The sequence below is a fragment of the Oryctolagus cuniculus genome, chromosome 6, assembly GCF_964237555.1.
Source record: "Oryctolagus cuniculus chromosome 6, mOryCun1.1, whole genome shotgun sequence".
Taxonomy (NCBI): Eukaryota; Metazoa; Chordata; class Mammalia; order Lagomorpha; family Leporidae; genus Oryctolagus; species Oryctolagus cuniculus.
Window position 1 is genome coordinate 33,971,576 of NC_091437.1, and position 22,732 is coordinate 33,994,307.

The window sequence follows — 22,732 nt, forward strand, 5'->3', positions numbered from 1 at the left end:
ATTTTAGAGTTTTGTTTTATATTGCAATTAAGTACTTGAGTCTAATTTTTCATTATTCTTTTGTAGGTGTATTGCCAGGAATGGCCCCTCCTATTGTACCCATGATACATCCTCAAGTTGCTATTGCAGCTTCACCTGCTACCTTAGCTGGAGCAACAGCGGTTTCTGAGTGGACTGAGTATAAAACAGCAGATGGGAAAACATACTATTATAACAACAGAACATTAGAGTCAACCTGGGAAAAACCTCAAGAACTAAAGGAAAAAGGTAGGCGTTTAATGATTTGGGACATAGGATGAACTATGATAAGTAGAATTCTTTCTGAAATTCTGAGTTTACTTCTTTGCAGCGTGTTTGAGGGGTTTTCTAATCATATTATGGGAGTATTTACTGCTATTAAGTTGTTATTTATTTATTTGAAAAATCAGTTCTTCTACTTATACATTTGTTATTGTTTTCTGTGTGGAGCAATTAAGATACACATACATACCTGCTTTTTGTATTTGCTCTTGTCAAAAATTGCATAATTATTGTGTAACTATTGCTGTCCTTACTGAGATTGATAACAGTAGTTAGGAAGGATTGTGTGTTGTGAAGGTAAAAGTTTCTGTCACAGGCCCTTACTTCTGTACCCAAAAATCATAATTTTCTTTTCATCGAAATGAATGATTACTACAAATGAAGTATGAATGACCTGAAAGATGCTATGTCTCCTCCAAAGATAGTTTTCCTGATTGGTTTAGTAAGTTGTTTGAAGTTGAAGTTCAGCATTACATTATATTCAAATCAGTATTACAAGGAATGACATTTTATCTTTGTGTTTAATAACTAGAAATAGAATATCTTAACTTCTTCTTCTCTGTTCTTTAAAAAATTGTCAAAACCTTTAAGTGACACTGTCTACTTTTTAATAGAAAAATTGGAAGAGAAGATTAAAGAGCCAATTAAAGAACCCTCTGAAGAACCTCTGCCCATGGAGACAGAGGAGGAGGATCCTAAGGAAGAGCCTATAAAAGAGATAAAGGAGGTAAAAGGCCACAATCTGTTAAACCTGGGAGCCAAGAATAATTCTTTGGTAAAGTTTACCTATAATTGAGTATCTGTTTGATATATTTAAAAATAATTACAAATTTGCTCTCTGTAATTTTAGGGTTTTAGTTTGTAATTCAGTCTTTCTTTGAGCATTTTGTTAAATTACTTCTAAAACTAAACTGAGGCATATACAAAAAAAGGGTCTTAGACCAGAGCTTAGCCCAAGACATGTTAAGGTCATATGTGCAGCTTCGTTTTTGGGGGGGATGTTGGATATATTTTATTAATCCTCTGTTCTGTTATTTCCTTTTGTGGAGCGATCCCTTTATAACATTGAAAGATTTCTGCCTTTTGGAGTTTCCATTGTTCACTTGGGGCCCAGTGATATTGCGTGTTTCAATAAGTTAGTGGAAATAAGAAAGAACCTTAAAGGAGGAGAGTGCCTCTAATTATCTGTACTGTGGTTCTTTGTTTTTACTAAGCACATATTTAAGAGTCTTTTATTTATTTATTTATTTTTTAACAGGCAGAGTTAGAGAGACAGAGAGTTATATACTGAGAGAGAGACAGAGAGAAAGGTCTTCCTTCCGGTGGTTTACTCCCCCAATGGCCGCCATGGCTGGCGCTGCACCAATCCGAAGCCAGGAGCCAGGTGCTTCCTCCCGGTCTCCCATGTGGGTGCTGGGCCCCAAGCATCTGGGCCATCTTCCACTGCCCTCCCGGGCCACAGCAGAGAGCTGGACTGGAAGAGGAACAACCAGGACTAGTACCCGGCACCCCAACCAGGACTAGAACCCGGGGTGCCGGCACTGCAGGCAGGGGACCAGCCAAGTGAGCCATGGCGCCGGCCATGTTTAAGAGTCTTTAAGTAAGATCCGCCACTACCACTGCTGCTACTGATTTCTGCTGTGGTAGAATTCAGCTCTTTGTGGGGGTGGCAAGGAGTTGAAACTTTGTAGAAATCCCAGTGTAGGGTCTCCTTCCTCATTCTAACTGGAGATCCTGTGTTGGTTGCAGTTTGAGGTGTTTTGCAGTGGTACTTATTTTTGTGAAATCATGTTTGTGTTCTTAATTAAATGGGAATAATACCATTTCCCCTAGGAGCCCAAAGAAGAGGAGATGACTGAAGAAGAAAAGGCTGCCCAGAAGGCAAAACCAGTAGCTACTACTCCTATTCCTGGTACTCCATGGTATGTACATAGATTAATTAATAAAGTTTTTTTTCCAAGTCATCGTTTATTGTTACATGGTTTTTCTTGTAGAAAGAAATGAAATGCCTTTAAAAAAGAAGATTTATTTATTTATTTGAAAGGTAGAGCTATAGAGAGACAAAGAGGTCTTCCAAATGGCCACAGTGGCTGGAACTGGGCCAGACCAAAGCCAGGAGCCAGGAACTTCCTCAGGATCTCCCACACAGGTGTAGGGGCCCAAGCACTTGCACCATCTTCAGCTGCTTTTCCTGACATATTAGCAGGGAGCTGGATTGGAAGTGGAGCAGCCAGGACTGGAACCAGCTCCTGCAGTGCTGGCCCCGAAAAGAAATACTTCTAAAAAAATATTCTCATATGTTGAGGTTTGTTCTACTGGATATTTGGTTCTGATTGTATTTGGGGTGTTGATAACTAAAATTCTATTATTAATAAGTATCTTCCTTTGTGGTCCCTTTCATTAATGGCTTTATTGTTCAAAATTTGGATATGTCTTGTACCAGCATTGTAGTAGAGTGGATAAAGCTGGAAGATCTCTCTGTGTCTCTCCCTCTCTCTGTGACTCTGCTTTTCAAATAAATAAAATAGGGGCTGGCACTGTGGTGCAGTAGGTAAAGCTGCCGCCTGCATTGCTGGCATATCATATGGGCACCGGTTAAAGTCCCGGCTGCTCCACTTCTGATCCGGCTCTCTGCTGTGGCCTGGGAGAGCAGTGGAAGATGGTGGGGTTTTGTTATTGTATCCCAATGGTACTCTTTAATAAGGTTCTCTCCATTCTTGAATTTCTTACACACTAGGAAGTAGATCTAGAGGTGTAATCAGATTTAGGTTTGATCTTGGCAAAAGTAGTTCCCTCAGGATGCATCTAGTTGCTGTGTGTGGGGTGGGGGGGGGGATGTCAACAGCCATTGATGATGACGATTGCCTAGATCAATGGTTTTTTTAGACCAGGAGTAATTTTGCCCTTCTAACTCCAGTAGACACTTGGCAATGTCTGGAGACATTTTTGGTTATCACAGCTTGGAGGGTGTTCAATAACATGTAGTGGGTAGATGAGAGGGATCCTTTCAGACATCCTACCATGTAGGACAGCTCCCTGCAAGAATTAATTATTAGGAGCAGGGGAGGACAGGCATTTGGTCTAGCAGGTAAGATGCCAGGTGGGGATGCTTGCATCCTATAGCAAAGTGCCTAGGTTTGAGAACTGGCTTCTCTTCATATTCCAGCTTCCTGTTCCACTGCCTGCTGGGAGGCAGCAGTGATGGCTCAAATGGTTGAGTCCCTGCCACCCACGAGAGAGACCTGGATTACCTTCTAGGCTGCTGGCTTTTTTTGCCTGGCAAGGTCTCACCATTGCAGGCAATGAGGAGTGAGCCTTTAGATGGAAAATCTGTGTCTCTGTCTCTTTCTATATGTCTCTCTTTCAAATACAAGATGAAAATAAATAAAAAATTTTAAATAGGAAAAGGTAGACATCAGCCTAGATCCATTAAAGCATCAAAAATTGAAGGTCGTAATATATTTCTGTTAATATCTTTTCATTTAAGTGGAATGCTATTTGTGTTTGCTTTTTTTTTTTTTTTTAATTTATTTAACTTTATTTGAAAGGCAGAGTTATATAGAGAAATGGAAAGTGAAGTCTTCCATCTGCTGAATCCCTCCCCAAATGATCACAGAGGCCAGAGCTTGAGCAGATCAGAAGCCAGGATCTTCTTCCGGGTCTCCCATGTGGGTGCTGGTGCCCAAGCACTTGGGACATCTGCTGCTGCTTTCCCAGGCACATTATCAGGGAGTTGGATCAGAAGTGACTCGAACAAGAGGTGTTGCAGGTGTCGGCTTTACCTGCTGTGCCACAGTGTAGACCCTTGGAATACTTACAGAGAAATAACATCTCATCTATCTACATTGGTTAATTAGGGGTATGGATTGTATAGGAAGGAAGGATTTATCAGTTTTTAGAATAATAAGTTGGTTTGAGTATTAATAATCCATAAGTTTGACACTTTATGTTTCTGTTGCAATTACTCTTTTTTTTTTTTTTTTTTTTTTTGACAGGCAGAGTGGACAGTGAGAGAGAGAGACAGAGAGAAAGGTCTTCCTTTTGCTGTTGGTTCACCTCCAATGGCCGCTGTGGCCGGCGCACCGTGCTGATCCGATGGCAGGAGCCAGGTACTTATCCTGGTCTCCCATGGGGTGCAGGGCCCAAGGACTTGGGCCATCCTCCACTGCACTCCCTGGCCACAGCAGAGAGCTTTCCTGGAAGAGGGGCAACCGGGACAGAATCCAGCGCCCCGACCGGGACTAGAACCTGGTGTGCCGGTGCCGCAAGGCGGAGGATTAGCCTAGTGAGCCACGGCGCCGGCACAATTACTCTTTTTAAGATTTATTTATTTATTTGAAAGGCAGAGTTACAGAGATGCAGAGGCAGAGAGAGAGGTCTTCCATCTGCTGGTTCACTCCCCAGATGGCTACAATAGCCAGAGCTATGCCTATCTGAAGCCAGGAGCTTCTTCCAGGTCTCCCATGCAGGTGCAGGGGCCCAAGGACTTGGGCCGTCTTCCCCTGCTTTCCCAGGCTGTAAGCAGACAGCTGGATCCGAGGAGAAGCAGCGGTACACAAATGGGTGCCCATAGAGGATGCTGGCGACAAAGGTGGAGGTTCAACCTACTATGGCACAGTGCTGGCCCCTTTTGGTTGCAGTTCTATATTTTATAGATTGTTTGCTTTCTATTATGACAATATATTCTATTTTTCTTAGGTATTTCCTGTGTCAGACCTAGATTCAGCCATTTTCCCAAGGAACCCGATGTCTTTTTTGTAAGAAGTGACATTTATAGGTTACAGTGTCGGATTTGGGAGAATGTTGCTACTGAATTAATCATTATTTTTAAACTTCTTTGAAAGACACAGATGGAGGATACACACATTTAAAGTTGCATCATCTATTTTATTTTAATACTTGCTTTAAGATTTATTTATTTAAAGGAGAAAGAAAGAGAGAAAAATCTCTCTTCCATTTACTGGTTCATTCTCCAAAATGACCACAGCAGCTGAGAATGGTGTGAGCCAAAGCCAGGGGTTTGGAACTTGATCTTCCACATAGGTGGCAGGGGCCCTAGCACGTGGCGCATCTGCTTTCCCAGGCACATTGAAAGTAGGGAACTGGTTCAGAAGCAGAGTAGCCAGGACTTAAAATGGCACTCTGATAAAATCAGTATGTGACTGTCATAGGCAGTTTCTTATGCCACCACACTATAACTCCAATTCCCAAATAATTGCTTTTTTTTTTTTAAAAAGATTTATTTAAAGCCAGAGTTACATAGAGAGAGAAGGAGCAGAGAGGTCTTCTATCCACTGGTCTTCTATCCCAAATTGGCCGCAACGGCCAGAGCTGTGCAGATCCAAACCCAGGAGCCAGGAGCTTCTTCCATGCCTCCCACGTGGGTGCAGGGACCCAAGGAGTTGGGCCATCTTCTGCTGCTTTCCCAGGCTATAGCAGAGAGCTGGATGGGAAGTGGAGCAGCCGGAAATCGAACTAGCGCCCATGTGGGATGCTGGCACTGCAGGTGGCGGCTTTACCCGCTATGCCACAGTCTGGTCCCAGTAATTGTTTTCTGTATAGTTGTTTGAATGAGTTGATACACAGGCTGACTTCAAAACATGATTATGGGGACAGTTACTGTCAGCAGGTTCAAGTGCCACCTGGGATGCCTACATCTTGTCCCATGTCATAATGCAGGCTGTAGTGTGCCTATTCTATTTCCAGTCCAGCTTCCTGCTAGAAAAATTCATACAAGGAAGCACAGCAAATGATGATTCAAGTGCTTGTTCTCCTGCTACCCGTGTAGGAGACATGGATGGAGTTCTGGGCTACTGGATTTGGCCTGGCCCAGCCCTGGTATTGCAGACATGTGGAAAGTGAGCCATTGGATGGAGGGTCTCTCCACCTCTTTGTCTCTGTCCTTCTTCCTCTGTAATTTATAAAAATAAATAGTTAACAATGTTTTTTTAAAAAAAAATAACTATAGAAACTATTGAGCTATTTCCAAAGTCAAAGTGACTAAAATTAAAATAGTCTGTATTAGAGAATCTGCTCCCCAGTTGTGGTTTCTCCAAGTACCGTACAAAATAAACAACTCAGTCGGCGCTGCAGCTCAATGGGCTAATCCTCTGCCTGTGGAGCCGGCACACTGGGTTCTAGTCCCGGTCAGGGTGCTGGATTCTTTCCTGGTTGCCCCTCTTCCAGGAAAGCTCTCTGCTGTGGCCCGGGAAGGCAGTGGAGGATGGCCCAAGTCCTTGGGCCCTGCACCCCATGGGAGACCAGGAGAAACACCTGGCTCCTGCCTTCAGATCAGCGTGGTGTGCCGGCCACAACGCGCCAGCCGTGGCGGCCATTGGAGGGTGAACCAACCGCAAAAGGAAGACCTTTCTCTCTGTCTCTCTCTCTCTCTCTCTCTCTCTCACTCTCACTGTCCACTCTGCCTGTCAAAAAATAAAGGAATAAAATAAAATAAAATAAAATAAAATAAAATAAAATATAAACAACTCCACTCTAAACTCCCGCAGTTTAGATCTTAGGCTTCATACAAGAACTCTCCTTAGATTAGTGAAACTTTGTTTTAGAATTTGTGTGGTTAGTCTCCTGATCTTTTTTTTCTGTGTATGTCAAGTCTGCTCTCCCTGTAAGCATCTTACTTTTTCCTTGCAATTTTTTCTTTAGTTTTTGTGTTCTGCCTTACATTATCGTATTGTTGATGTCCCAACCGCTGAATCAGATCTGGGAGTGAGCACTGTCTTCCGTTCTGCTCAGAGTATCATAATTTGAAAAGCTGATGTCCATATGTGTTTCTACTGTAGTTAAATCTCTTTTAGGAATTTCAGTATTTGTTAATAGTTTGTCTATCTCCTTTAGCATTTATCTTAAAATTTGGTATGTGTTCACTTACTCCTTGGGATTAATAAACTTTAGTTTTTGGTTTTGAGAATTGTAATTTTTTAAAATTACAGGCTAATGGTAATTTTTCCCACTTACTATTCAGATTGTGATACATGGTTAAATAGCTTCAATTATTTTACAGTCCTGTACTAATGTGCGTTGTACTGGCTGTGATTACCATGCTTTATTTGTGTCGTAACTTAGCAAAATTTGTCTTTGACTGTGGATTTTTGTGTTTGCTGAGAGTGACACAGGTTTTCTTTTTCTCTTTCGTACTTTTTTTTTTTTTTTTGAGGTTTCCATGATATTTTACTCCTAGTATTTTGTTACGCAGATTTTGAAACCAGAGGAACATTTTAAGAATTTCTGCAGTAAAGATGGTTTGACTGCCTGGATTCTACAGATATTATTTTGCCATGTTTGCTTTTTCATTTATGCATTCCTCCAGCATCTATCAATCTTTGATGCATTAGAAGTTGTGAACATCATTACACTTCACCCCTGAACACTTACTTCATCATGCACTTTATTAGTGTGGGGCAGATTTGTGTCCAGGATTCTCTGATAATTCTGAAATGTTTTCACAGTTTCTCTCTTTGCTGGTTACATGCATGCTTGTACATATATGCAGCCCATTGGTACTTCGAGATTGCATTGAATCTATAGAAAATTAGAATAGATATTTCTAATATTCTTTGTCAATTCATGAGCGTGATTTATCTTTATTTTTATATATATTTTTTACAGATTTATTTATTTGAAAGAGTTACACAGAGGAAAGGCAGAGAGAGAGGAAAGGCAGAGAGAGGGGAAAGGGAGAGAGAGAGGTAGAGAGGTCTTCCATTGACTGGGTCACTCCTCAATTGGCCGTGACGGCCGGAGCTGCACCAGTCTGTAGCCAGGAGCCAGGACCTTCTTCCGGGTCTCCCACACGAGTGCAGGGTCCCAAAGACTTGGGCCATCTTCTGCTTTCCCAGGCCACAGCAGAGAGCTGGATGGGAAGTGGAGCAGCCAGGGCTTTAACCCGCTGCACCGCAGTGCTGGCCCCTATCTTTTTGTTTATTTAGGTTTTTAGCTTCATATGTCAAACTCTACAGCTCAGAATTCTTGAGAGAAATCATATTTAGTCCTGGATATTATGTTGCTTGGTACTAATGCAATTTAGATATTTTTTGAAATTTCCTTTTCAAATTTATGGTTATTAGTGTATAAAAATAGAGTTGATTTTTGTATAGTATATTTCTATTGTAGAATTTTGCTTGAATTTACTTACTATAGTACATCTATAAATTTCCCTGGATTTAATTTCCCTAGATGTAATGCAGTCATCATCTGCAGATAGGGACACTTTTACTTCTTTTATGATCTTCTATACCTTTTATTATTTTTTCCTCTGTTCATTGCTTGGGTCTTTAGTGTAATGCTAAATAAGAGAGGTAGAAGCAGACATCCTTGCCTTTTCCTGATGTCATTGGGAGACAATTCAGTCTTTACCATCAGATACAACATTAGCTGTAGCTTTGTCATAGACCTCTTTTATCGGTTTGAAGAAGCTTTCTCTGCTTTGTTTGCTAGTGTTTTTTAATCATAAATCTGAAATTTTTTATCCTTTTAATATGGTGAATTACATTGATTTTGTTGTGTTAAAATGGCTTTGCATTTTGAAAATGAACATGTGCAATGGTATCTTTTTGTGTTGCATGATTTTGCATCTATTCTCATGAGGACTCAAACTGGCTCCCACATGGGGTGCCGGCACTGCAGGCAATGGCTTCACCTGCTGTGCCACAGCACTGGCCCTAGACTTTTTATTTTTTGTTTCAGTTTTATTATGTTTTTCAAGAAATTTGTTGGTGAATTTCTTAATTTCATATAAGGGTACATAGTAAAGATTATAGAAAATGTACATTTAAAAAAAAGATATTTATTTATTTAATTGAAAGGGCTACAGAGAGACAGGGGCGTAGAGGAGAAGTCTTCTATCCACTGGTTCACTCCCCAGGTGGCTGCCAGAGACAGGAGTTTCTTGCAGGTCTCCCGTGCAAATGCAGGGGCCCAAGGACTTGGGCCATCTTCTTTTGCTTTCCCAGGCCATGGCAAAGAGCTGGATCAGAAGTGGAGTAGCCAGGACTCAAACCTCTGCCCATATGGGATGCTGGCACTGCGGATGGCGGCTTTACCCACTCCACCACAACACCAGCCCCCCCCAAAAAATTGTATTTATTTATTTGACAGAGTTAGAGAGATGGAAAGACAAAGAGTGAGAGCGCACTCGTGTGAGAGAGATCTTCCAACACTGGTTCAGTACCCAGATGGCCTCAACAGCCAGGATTGGTGCAGGCGGAAGCTAGGAGCAACCAGCTTCTTCTGGGCCTTCCACATGGGTGGCAGGGACCCAAGTACTTGGTGCATCTTCTGCTTTTCCAGGTGCTTTATGTGGAGCTGGGTCAGAAGTGGAGTTACCAGGAGACGGAACGTGAACTTGTGCCTGTATGGGATACTGGCATCACAGTTGGCAGCTTAACCCATTAAGCTACAACACCAGCACCTAAAATTTACTTCTTGATTTTGTGTTTGATTCATGTTTTATTTCCAATTATTTGAGATTTTTCTAAATATCTTGTTATTGATTTAATTCCCTGAAGTCAGAGAATTCACTTCGTATGGTGTTGATACTTTTAAGTTCATTTAGACTTGGTTTTTTGCTAGCATATGTTTGATTTTAGTATTCTCTGTTTTGGGTATGGTTCCTCCTTGAGTTGCTGAGAGTGGTATTAGCCTACCATAATTGTAAAATTGTTTCTCTCTTTAATTGCTTTGTTTAATTATTTGAGATGCACAGACAGATAATTCATCTGCTGGTTCACATCTCCAAATACTTAAAATAGTCAGGGCTGGCCGGCGCCGTGGCTCAGTAGGCTAATCCTCCGCTTTGCGGCGCTGGCACACCGGGTTCTAGTCCCGGTCGGGGCACCAGATTCTGTCCCGGTTGCCCCTCTTCCAGGCCAGCTCTCTGCTGTGGCCCGTGAGTGCAGTGGAGGATGGCCCAAGTCCTTGGGCCCTGCACCCGAATGGGAGACCAGGAGAAGCACCTGGCTCGTGGCTTCGGATCAGCGCGGTGCGCCGGCCGCAGCATGCTGGCAGCGGCGGCCATTGGAGGGTGAACCAACGGCAAAAGGAAGAGCTTTCTCTCTGTCTCTCTCTCTCACTGTCCACTCCGCCTGTCAAAAAAAATAAAAAAAAAAAATAAAAAAAAAAAACAAAATAGGGCTGTTCAGGTGTCCCTGGAGATACCCAAGTACTTGAGCTGTTTTTGCCTCTCAGAATGCAGGACGCTAGAATTGGGAGCTGAAGTAAGACTTGAACCCACCTAATATAGGATATAGACCTCATAACCAGTGGCTTATCTGCTAGGACAAGCAGCTACCCCTAATTTGGTCCATTCTAATTAGATTGTTTTGAAGCTCTGTTAATATACTCATACACATTTTATAGCTGTTGCATCATCCTGAAGAATTGTTCCTCTTATCATACTTAAATGAGCCTGTTTGTTCTCTGTTAACTCTGTTTTTCTTGAAATCTGTTTGATTATTAAAAACAACCTTTTATGCTTCCTGTTTGTATGGTGTATCTTTCAGTCTATCTATGGCTTTATATTTAAAGTGTGTTTGATTTTTTTTTTTCTTTCCTAAGATTTATTTTATTTATTTGAGGGGCAGAGTTACAGAGGGTGAGAGAGAGAGACAGGTTCAGCCCATTGGTTCACTCCCTAAGTGGCCACAACAGTTAGAGCTGGGTTGATCTGAAGACAGGAGCCGGGCAGTTCCTCCAGGTCTACCATGCAGTTGTGGGAGTCCAGGGACTTGCCATCTTCTGCTTTCCCAGGCCATAACAGAGAGCTAGATTGGAAGTGGAGGAGCCGGGACTTGAACTCTGGTGCCCATACAGGATGCCGGCACTTCAGACAGTAGCTTTACCTGCTACACCACAGTGCCAGCCCCTGTTCTTTAGTTTTATTATTTGGTGACTTAAAACTCATTGATTGTGATACTTTAAAATTCAGTACTCTACATCAAGTTCCTTAGCATTCTAGACTGATCACAAATTGGTGTTTTCTGGTTTTCTCAATTAGTATATTTGAGCTGCTGTTAAATTGAATAACTGTTAGTAATAACTTGTCCTTCCTGACTGCCTTGCTCTCCTCCCTTTTGACAGGTTGACAATAAAAAAGTTCCCTAAAAAATAAATTCTGTAACATATAAAATTATATTTTGAATCAATTTCTAGGTGTGTTGTTTGGACGGGTGATGAGCGTGTCTTCTTTTATAATCCCACCACTCGTCTTTCTATGTGGGACCGACCTGATGATCTGATTGGAAGGGCAGATGTTGACAAAATTATTCAGGAGCCTCCTCATAAAAAAGGAATGGAAGACATGAAGAAATTAAGTAAGTTCTAAGTTAGGAATCCACTCTCTAATTTCAACATTGTTTTAATATTTTGATAGAATGTATGAGGAACAGATACTTTTTAAAAAACTTTTTAAAAATAGAGTGGTATTCTGGATTGAGTGCAGTAATAGAAATATAAAAACTGTAGAGAATTTGGATAAGATTGTTTTCTATCAAGTACATGTACATTTTTAACTTACTGCCTTTATCAACATTTTATCAGTTCAGGATGTTTGTATTGTTGCTGTTAGCTAGTTATTAATACTATTGAAATGCTCCTCAGTGAGCCTATCAGCTACTTTGATGGCTAACCATATTTTCTGAAATAATCAAAGCATATATATGTACAGAGTGCTTTTTTAGTATTTATCAATACTTTGTAAAAATATGAAAGTTTTAAAAAAAAGATATGAAAGCTTAGTCTTTTGAACTAGATAAGCCTTACTTGTAAGAATATAGACACACTTAAGTTTTGAGAGGTTGTTTTTTATGTGCTTCATGTTCAAATAATATTATAGCATATTGAGTGCAAATATTTGAATATAATTTTTGTTCTGTATTTCTCATTCAAAATTTGCCCTTGTATTGAAGGGATTGATCTGGGGTTCCTGCCCCATGTATTATGAAAGCCTGATTGATTAGTCATTTCATAGTTCTAATGAAACAAATCTTAATACATTTCATTTATCGTGACTGAGAAATTATGGATTGTACAAGGTAGCTTCACAGAGTTTGTGGAAAACTGGAATTAAAAGATATTGTGAGGCCGGCGCCGCAGCTCACTTGGCTAATCCTCCGCCTTGGTGCCGGCACCCCGGGTTCTAGTCCCAGTTGGAGCGCCGGATTCTGTCCCGGTTGCCCCTCTTCCAGTCCAGCTTTCTGCTGTGGCCTAGGAAGGCAGTGGAGGATGGCCCAAGTGCTTGGGCCCTGCACCCGCGTGGGAGACCAGGAGGAAGCACCTGGCTCCTGGCTGCAGATCGGTGCAGCGCGCCGGCCATAGCGGCCATTTGGGGGGTGAACCAATGGAAGGAAGACCTTTCTCTCTGTCTTTCTCTTTCACTATCTAGCTCTGCCTGTCAAAAACAAAACAAAAAGATAATGTGCATTTCCTATGAATTGTCTGAAGACCCCTGGAAATGATACTGACATTTTTTTGCGTGTATGTAATTTCTAAATCATTACAACTTTGCTTGTATGGTGCTGAAGGCTCTAGGCACCCATCCCCCCATTAGTAGTCATTTTGTAATTATGACATTAATATTTTAGAACCATATTACTGATTATTGCCAAGAAAATGTGATTTGCTTTTGTCTTTTGTGAGTCTGTTTTAAAATCTTTGATTTATTTGATCAACACATTAGCATGCATCATTAAAAGAATCTATAAATCCTAAATCAAGAAAGTTTTGTGTATTTCCAAGTTTAAGGTTTGGACAAGAACCACTTCAAAATGATTTGAAAATGTTGATGTAGGGCCGGCGCCGCGGCTCACTAGGCTAATCCTCCGCCTAGCGGCGCCGGCACACTGGGTTCTAGTCCCGGTCGGGGCGCCGGATTCTGTCCCGGTTGCCCCTCTTCCAGGCCAGCCCTCTGCTGTGGCCAGGGAGTGCAGTGGAGGATGGCCCAGGTGCTTGGGCCCTGCACCCCATGGGAGACCAGGAAAAGCACCTGGCTCCTGCCATCGGATCAGAGCGGTGCGCCGGCCGCAGCGCGCTGTCCGCGGCGGCCATTGGAGGGTGAACCAACGGCAAAGGAAGACCTTTCTCTCTGTTTCTCTCTCTCACTGTCCACTCTGCCTGTCAAAAAAAAAAAAAAAAAAAAATGTTGATGTAAAAGGGGGAAGGCAGGTAGGGGAATAAAGAATGAAATTAATGCTTTATAAAAGTGAATATTGAGAGTTAGATATTTTATATAAGCAGTAATTTTTTGAAAGAAAAGATTCTGAAGTGTGTATGTACAGCTATTCGTAACAGTATTTGAAATGTTTTTACCAGGACACCCGACCCCAACAATGCTGTCCATCCAAAAGTGGCAGTTCTCTATGAATGCAAGTAAGTGAACTATGAAATTGCAGCCTTTTTTAATCCTGTGGAAGCAAGTATTTTGATAGTGATTAGCTGTGGGATTCATGGCTTATTAATATGAGAATTGCTTGCTTATTTTTATAAAGACTATGTTTGATTAAATTGTCTTACAGTTAAGGAAGAGCAAGAATTAATGGAAGAAATTAATGAAGATGAGCCTGTTAAAGCAAAAAAACGGAAGTAAGTGATGCATATAATTTGTGTGATTCCAGGTAGATATTACATCTAAAAAGTTGATTAGGTCATAATCAGTTTTTCGTTAGGGAGATAAGTACTGTATATGTTATTAGGAGAGAGATTTCATGGTTGCTCTTTTAGGCCTGATGTTAAATATAGCTTTATTTTAAAATGTTTTAAAATTCTTCTGTTGCTAGATGTGTAAAAGATTTGGTTATTCAAATATGTATCAGAAAGCCAAATGACAGTTTAGGAATTAATTCTTTTCACAAATTCATTAGGTCTGAATTTTATGAAAAATAAGTTTTCTTCCTAATATGGATGCCAATAGACACTGCTCCAGCAATCTCATACAAACAGACACAGACTTGTCTCTTTGTGACTTAGCTAGTTCATGAGTCTGTAGTCATTACCACTTCCTAAGGCGTGCATTTGTGAGCTTAGAAGGTGCTCTGAGAGAAGGACTGCTAAAAATGAAAGAATGAGTTGGGTCAGTACGCTAGGAATGGGTGAAATGTGAATGTTACTAATCGGGGAGGGTGGAAGGATGGGGTAGAGGGTGTGGAGGTGGGGGAGGGGGGAAATGGGACCATTATTTAGCAGCAAAAAGGAAAGTTTGAGTCATTAGGGACTAGTTACTCTTAGTCCTTATGAAAAGGACAGATTGAATGCAGCCAAATTATGGCAAGGAAATCAGTACAACAACCCCTATCAAGGGTGGTTCTTTTTAAAAAATTTGCATATTGACAACAATGTTAAAGAAACTAAAATATTTAAGAGAATCACCCATAATCTATCACCTTAACACAGCTATTCTCATTTTTGCAATTGACTTTTTAGTTCTTGACCAAATGTATAATTTTTATTAGTTGTGAATAACCAACTTTTTGTTCTTTTTTAAAAATTCTAGAATCAGACTTTGTTTTCTTAATTACATGACTGTATTCATTCTGTTTATGTACCGTAATTTTGGATGTTCCTACAATGTTAAACTTTTAGGTTGTTTTTAATTGTTTGTTCTTATAGACAACTCTGTAAGGTTTTTAACTGCTTTTATCAGGAGAATGTCAAAGAAGTCCTTTATGTGGATTGCCCGAGCTTCTCTATTTAGGTACAAAGCTAAAAGCCTATTTTTTCCTGGCTTAGTTTTTCTTTTATTTCTTTTATTGAGATAGATAGTGATAGTTTGTATTGTGACATTTTCATTTAGTATAATTCTGTAAAGGTTATTTATTTTCATTAGTTATATTTCTTGGATGTCTTTTAACTCTTTATTTAAATAGTTCTTAAATAAATTATGATAAGAGGGTATATTGTTTGGCAAACTGCTTTTACCTGTTTGTTTTGTGCATATCTTAGGTCACAGACTATCTCGCTAAGTTCCTGCAGGTCACGGACTATGTCTTCTATTTCTTTTGATTCGTTCCCTAAGTTGCTAATTACCTCTCATATTTGTGGGTTAGCCTTAGTTTTATTTAAAATTTTGGGCTACCTACAGTACCCTATATAGCATACTTTTAAAATTTCCAAATGTCCTTTTTTCCTAATTCCCTTAAGTTTGTGTAGGGAATATAAACCAATTTTATCAATACCGTATACTTGGCAGATTATATTTAAGAAGGAAGATCTGCTAAAATACACTCAAATATTAATATTTTGGATCTTTTCATGAACGGGCCTTTTTTATAGTGTATATATTTGAGAGGTGACATGATTTCATGCAATCTCACTGGAGTACCACACTGCAACAGAGTTGCTCTAAGCCCTAAAGTGCATTTTTGGAGAAACAAGAAGTAGCTTAGTCATTGATGAACAGTTCTAATTCCACCTAACTACTCCTGGGCCCATGTTGCTCTCTGGGACCTGTCCTTCAACTTAAATCTCAACTTACCACCCAGAAAGTGAGTAATAAAAATGTCAGGTAGGTAAGGTATATATCTCACATATCCCCTTGGCCAAATTTGCGATTATTTGAATTTTATTTTCAGATTAAATGTTTTAGATTATTTAGACTTAATACCAATTTTTATTAGATTTTAAAAATATTTTATGTGTTTCTAATGTAAAACATTTTGGAAAATACCATTTTTTTCTATATCATTTCAAGAACTAAAAATTATTCTATACTGTTTAATTTTAACACATAGTTTTACTGCAATGCTAGATAAATTTTTTTTTTCTTTTAGTAAGATAGTTCACTTTGTCTATCAACTAGTGTCAGGGAGACATAGCACGTTAAAGGTATATAGTTTCTCTATCGATGTCGCCATTGTAACATCATTAGAAACTAATTGTAATTTTATGATTATGATGATGAAAGTTGTTTACCCCATAGAGTTCATTTGAAATCCTCAGTATAATTTGTTTTTGCCAAAAATATGCTGCTCAGTAGTGAGTCTTGAAAATTCCATTGATTTTAAGATTGTTAGTAAGATTTGTTCTTAGTATTTTGTTAGTTGATGCCCTATGTTTTATCTTTTATAGGAGAGATGATAATAAAGACATTGATTCAGAGAAAGAAGCTGCCATGGAAGCTGAAATTAAAGCTGCCCGAGAAAGGGCCATTGTCCCTCTGGAGGCCCGAATGAAGCAGTTCAAGGACATGCTGCTAGAGAGAGGGGTCAGAAAACAATCTTTGGGGGAGATATTTCTGTTTTGTATAAGTAATATAAATATGTCTTGCTAAAAGGTCACATCTAAGGTTAGTGCTCATGTTATGGGGGGGGATAAGGGATGTATCCCTTACTGTCAGATTACCGTACTATATTTGCAACAGCCTTTTTTTCGACTAATTCAAATCATATTTAACTAAACATCATTTCACTATCCTTTTAAGTACAAATACCTATTTAACATTTGTTGAGTCAGTAAATTTTGGTGAGTAATATAAGACGAGTATTAACATTGCAGAATGGCGGACTCCTTGGAATAGGTAAGGTATATATGATTCTTGCTTTTATATCTTCAGAATGGATTTTGGTTAAAGGAGAACTGATGGTTTAAGTTATAGTTGTTAGAGGCTTAATAGCAAAGGAATTTCAGCTTTTTAGATATATTCACAGATTGAAATAATTAAAATTGTGCAGTTTTAAATTACAGCATTGTTCACGAGATTTGATCAAGCATGGGAAATCAAAATGCAGATTTTCCAAGGCTTTTTCTGATGTTGTGATTTTAAAATGTCACACAGTAGTGGTTATTTTAATGAGTAATTAAATGCGTGTTATTTCTATATAATACAGAAATGTTCAGAGCCAATTAGTGTGGAAATTTGCTATTGCTAGCCTCCCACTGGTTGTCATTTATTAGTGATGGAAACTTCAGTATGGTTTTTATGTCTCCTTTATAAAACAGATGTCCTGTAGATTTCAAGTAAAATTATGACCTTTATGTTTTGAGAGCAAACTTAATTATGAGGCAATACATTTTTTATTTTAAAGGTGTCTGCCTTTTCAACGTGGGAGAAGGAGTTGCATAAGATAGTTTTTGATCCTCGGTATTTACTTCTCAATCCTAAAGAGAGAAAACAGGTAAAAGGAAAATACCATTATTTAAGAAATGTATATCCTTTGCCAACATAATTTTTAAATTGTAAGGAATAAAGTACCAGTCCTTTTTTTTTTCCTAACACAGTACTTCAAAAACCATCTTGCATCTTAGCACATGATCATGTATGTGTTTGTGTTTAGAGGTTTCTTCCTAAGATATATTTTGATGTTCTTGCCATATGGACTCGGCTGTTGTTGCTTGAACATATTGTCGTTAATGCCTGTTACACAGTGAGGTTACATGTAAGATTGTTTTTTTAATTTATTCAACTACATGCAGTAAGTTGCTTTTTATAGGGCAAATGATACAAATTTGAGTAGAAAAATAGCAAAATACAAAAAGCAAAAACCTCATCTGAAATTCTGCCAGATAAGACCATCATTGAAGAATCTGGTTTATAGCCACCTTGGATTTTAAGTGCCCATATGTACATATGTGTTCTCATTGTTGATTTTTAATACTCAAAGGTACATATTTAAGTCTCGCACTACACACACAGGCGGAATCCAGGAGCTTCATTTGGGTTTCCCATGTCGGTGCAGGGTCCAAATACTTGGATCACCTTCCACTGCTTTTCCTAGGCCATTAGCTGGCAACTAAATTGGAAATGGAGTAGCTCTGGATCCTATATGGCATGCTGGTGTTGAAGGCAGTGGCTTTACCTGCCATACCACAGTGCTGGTCCCTAATCATGGATTTCAGTGAAGAAAAAATTTAGAGTGCCAGATGTGGTTTAGTACCTGTAATAGAAAGGCATGACTTTCCAAATGTATTCATGACTTCATTTCAAGCTTTGTAGCCTTTATGAAAAACTGCATTGATAGTGTGATTTTCATCTCAATTGATGGACCTGTCAAAACCTGTAAATGATCTTTGATTATTTCCTTATTTTCAGTCTGTTAGCCAATCTACCGCCAAAAATTTTTTTTTATCTAACTTATTCATCCTTTCCTACACTAACACGCTGATCCAAGGCACCAGATCGGCTCTGATTATCTCTGCAGTCCCTCTTTGATTTCTCTTTCATTCCTTCTTGGTCCTCTATAGCCAATTTCTTTTTCCACACAGCAGCCAGACTAATTTTAAAGTTTGAGGTCAAATTGGGTCAGTGTTCCCTTACTTAAAAAGAGTCTAGTGTTTCTCATTTCATTTAGGATAAAATTGAAAGCTTTTTTCTTAGCCTATGATGTTCTACATAAACTCATTCCTGTTGACTTGTGAAGTTTTGTCCTGTGTTCCTTCATTGTAACCACAGTGGCCTTGATCTTTTTTAGCCAAACGCGTTCTGGTGTTTGCTCTTCCCTCTGGTATCTAAATACTGTATCTTTGCCTTCCTTCCTTTTTTTTTTTTTTTTTTTTTTTTAAAGACTTATTTATTTATTTATTTATTTGAAAGTCATAGTTACACAAATAGAGAAGGAGAGGTAGAGAGAGAGAGGTCTTCCATCCGCTCGTTCACTCCCCAATTGGTTGCAACTGACAGAGCTGGGCCGATCTGAAGCCAGGAGGTTCCTCCGGGTCTTCCTACGTGAGGGGCATAATGACTTGGGCCATCTTCTGCTGCATTCTGAGGTTGTAGCAGAGAGCTGGATTGGAAGTGAAGCAGCTGGGACTAGAACCGGTGCCCATACAGAATGCTGACACTGCAGGTGGCAGCTATAACTACTACTCCATAGCACTGGCCCCTTTACTTTCTTTACTCTGCATAGCACACGTATCTCTAATTATCTACTGTTACTGTGTTGATGATCTGTTTTCCTACCACAGAGCATAAATTGAGAGTAGGAACTTTGCATTCTTTATGGCTGTACATGTAGTATCTGAATATGCCTAAGCAAAATGTCCTTGAAGATTTATTTTAAAACTTTCATGACTTATTTTTCCTGGTACTCAGTGTTACAGTTTGTGTTTGAGTGAAATCATAAATAAAATATATTGAGAACTGAAGTTCTTCAGTTTTGCAAACATTCTGTAGGCTAATACTTAACATCTCCTCAATAGAGTTAACATTTAAGAGAAAAGTAATATTAGTTTATTTTAAATTAAAACTCTTAGGTTTTTGTGTCTTTGAAGTGAAGTTTTTTTAAAAGAATGAAAAATTAACATTTGATGTTTGTATATTTTTTAAATACGTGATTTATTTTGCCTTATGATTTTCCTTATTTAATCTTATCTTTGATAAAATGTTACAGAATCAGAAATATTTTTATTATGAGAAATTTTTAAGGTCAAATTGTTTTTCATTTGACATTTTTCAGATCAGGCCATTTCCGTTCAGGATGTTGAGCTCTGATGAAGGTAGTAGTTATGCAGACACCTTTTTTTTTTTTTGACAGGCAGAGTGGACAGTGAGAGAGAGAGACAGAGAGAAAGGTCTTCCTTTGCCGTTGGTTCACCCTCCAATGGCTGCCATGGCCGGCGCACCGCGCTGATCCAAAGCCAGGAGCAAGGTGCTTCTCCTGGTCTCCCATGCGGGTGCAGAGCCGAAGCACTTGGGCCATCCTCTACTGCACTCCCGGGCCAGAGCAGAGAGCTGGACTGGAAGAGGAGCAACCGGGACAGAATCCGGCGCCCCGACCAGGACTAGAACCCGGTGTGCCGGCGCCGCAGGCGGAGGATTAGCTTATTAAGCCGCGGCACCGGCCTATGCAGACACCTTAAAATAAGTTGTCTGATATTTCCAAATAGATTTTTTAAAATACACTGTATGTTTATCTGAGCTTTTTAACATTGATAGTGGTACAGCATGGCAGTATATTACTGACGTGAATATTAAGTGAAATTTCACACAGAATTAGCAGGCCGTAAATTGAAGGCATTTCAAAAAGCTGGAAAAAATTGGAATTATTTTTTGGTTTATTTTGGTACAAACAGTATTTAAGAATTCATACATAGTTTTTTGATTGCTTATAATTTCCAAGATTAGGGTTGGGGAACATCATATAAGGCCCTCAAATCATTTGGTCTGACTCTGCTAAGGCAACTACAAGCGTGATTTGAAATGCAGTAAATCTATAGCAGGCTAATTATTAAGTTGATAATTTTTGATGGCCTGTGCATGATGTTATAAATATCCAAGTAGCACTTTTCAGAATAGTTTGTCCACCATGACCTGAATGAAGAAATGTAACACTGTGCCCAGCACAGAGCTGACTGGAATGCCTAGACTGTGACCCTTTAATATGTATGTGTTTTTACTTATGCCTGTAAAAATGAGCTAGGAGTTATTTAAACCTACCTGCTTTCATAGTATTTAATCTAGCATCTTGTTTATGAGGTGAAGTTACAATTAAGAATGTAAAGCCAAGTATATAGGGAAGCAGGACTCAAATAATGAGACCCTTGGAAGCATAACTCAAGTCCTAATTTTCTGTGAGATGCTCCTCTCGAGAAATGATTCCTGATGATGGATCTCTGATGAGATCTCAGCAGAGGGGATCAAAAGTTTTGTTTCTGTTTTTGCTTTTAAGATTTTATTTGTTTGGCTGGCACCACGGCTCACTAGGCTAATCCTCTGCCTGTGGCGCCGGCACCCCAGGTTCTAGTCCTGGTCAGGGTTCCGGATTCTGTCCCGGTTGCCCCTCTTGCAGGCCAGCTCTCTGTTGTGGCCCCGGAAGACAATGGAGGATGGCCCAAGTGCTTGAGTCCTGCACCCACATGGGAGACCAGGAGGAAGCACCTGGCTCCTGGCTTCAGATCGGTGCAGCGCCAGCCATAGCGGCCATTTGGGAAGTGAACCAACAGAAAAGGAAGACCTTTCTCTCTGTCTTTCTCTCACTGTCTAACTCTGCCTGTCAAAAAAAAAAAAAGATTTTCTTTGTTTACTTGAAAGAGTTACAGAGAGGCAGAGGCAGAAGCAGAGAGAGAACAGTCTTCCATCCACTGGCTCACTCCCCAGATAGCCACAACGGGCTGGAGTTGTGCCAACCTGAGACCAGGAGTCAGGAGCTTCTTCCTGGTTCTACCATGTGGTGCAGGGGCCCAAGGACTTGGGTCATCTTCTCCTGCTTCCCCAGGCCATAGCAGAGAACTGGATCAAAAGTGGAACAGCTCGGACTCGAACTGGTGCCCATGTGGGATGCCAGCACGGCAGGCAGCGGCTTTACCCGCTACCCCACAGTGAAGGCCCCAGGATCGAAAGTTTCCTAGCTTCATTAAAGGAAGTTATATTGTAGTTATGTTCTTTTTTTTCCTTCCCTCTAGCCTAAATAATTTCACATGATTTATTGCAATGCTGTATTTGAAGGTATATAGAATGGCATATGTGTTTAGCAGGAGATTGGTGGGTAATTGTAGATACTTCTGTACATCTTTTAAGGATTGGTGGATACAGTATATAAACATATGTATATGTACGAACACAAACACACTGTATATGGATTGGCCAGGAAAGATGTCTAAGGTATTAGAAAGAAAATAATTTTTTTAAACTTTTTAGAAAGATGCTCATGCACATATTTAAAGAGCCAAATAGTTCTATATGTTTGGAAAAGTAATAGGGTGCTGCCCTGGTTCTTTACCTTGGTGAAACATTTCTCCCAGAAACTCCTGACTGGCATCAGTCCAAATGATTTGCACACTGCACGTGATGTGCGGCTCTTTCCTGACAATTTCCTTCATCTCTTTGAGCTGGGGGTGAGGGGCTCACCTGTTCTGTACTTTGTAAGTATTTATTGTTTCACTCATTTTGCTGTGTTCCATCCTTCTAGCTTCTTGAGGGAACACGTGGTATTAATATTTTAAAGATTTACACATTTGAAAAAGCTTCTTTTTTTTTTTTTTAAAGATTTATTTATTTGAAAGTCAGAGTTACAGAGAGAAGAGTGAGAGAGGGAGATCGTCTATCCATTGGTTCATTCCCAGATGATACCGTTGCTAGGGCTGGGCCAGGCCAGAGCCAGGAGCTTCTTCCAGGTCTCTTGTAGGTAGCAGGGGCCCACATACTTGGGCCGTCTTCCACTTCTTTCTCAGGTGCATTAGCAAGGAGCTGGATCCGAAAGCAGAGCATTCCGAGCACGAACCAGTTCCCACACGGGATGCCAGCGTCACAGGCAGCATGCCACAACACTGGCCCCTGAAATAACTTGTATAGCACTGTTACTTGCAGTTGTTCCACTGACTAACAAATTGGGAGTTCGAAGATTTTTTCCTTCTTTTTTTTTTTTTTTTTTTTTTTTTAATATTTATTTATTTGAAAGGCAGAGTTAGAGAGAGTGGGGGGTGGGGGGGAATCCATCCTCTGGTTCACTCCCCAAATGACCACAATGGCCGGAGCTAGACTGGTCCAAAGCCAGAA

At 39.9% G+C, this 22,732-nt stretch overlaps 1 protein-coding gene across 17 annotated transcripts in view; it reads left to right on the forward strand.

Moving 5' to 3' along the window:
* The window catches only part of TCERG1 (transcription elongation regulator 1), a 66,578-nt gene that overhangs the window by 23,280 nt on the left and 20,566 nt on the right, over positions 1–22,732 (forward strand). For 8 of the 17 annotated variants that reach the window (XR_011389791.1, XR_011389790.1, XR_007918502.2 and 5 more), the window contains 9 exons: positions 67–267; positions 915–1,075; positions 2,134–2,222; positions 11,464–11,624; positions 13,621–13,677; positions 13,824–13,890; positions 14,948–14,998; positions 16,372–16,507; positions 17,328–17,417. Coding sequence is in view for 13 of the 17 variants with exons in the window: in XM_008255178.4 (XP_008253400.2) it covers positions 67–267; positions 915–1,075; positions 2,134–2,222; positions 11,464–11,624; positions 13,621–13,677; positions 13,824–13,890; positions 14,948–14,998; positions 16,372–16,507; positions 17,328–17,417 (1,013 nt within the window). In the remaining 4 variants the exon portion in view is untranslated. Of the gene's footprint in view, positions 1–66; positions 268–914; positions 1,076–2,133; positions 2,223–11,463; positions 11,625–13,620; positions 13,678–13,823; positions 13,891–14,947; positions 14,999–15,246; positions 15,277–16,371; positions 16,508–17,327; positions 17,418–22,732 lie in introns of all 17 variants that reach the window. The other 9 variants (XR_011389789.1, XM_002710288.5, XM_002710289.5 and 6 more) reach the window with 4 other exon arrangements.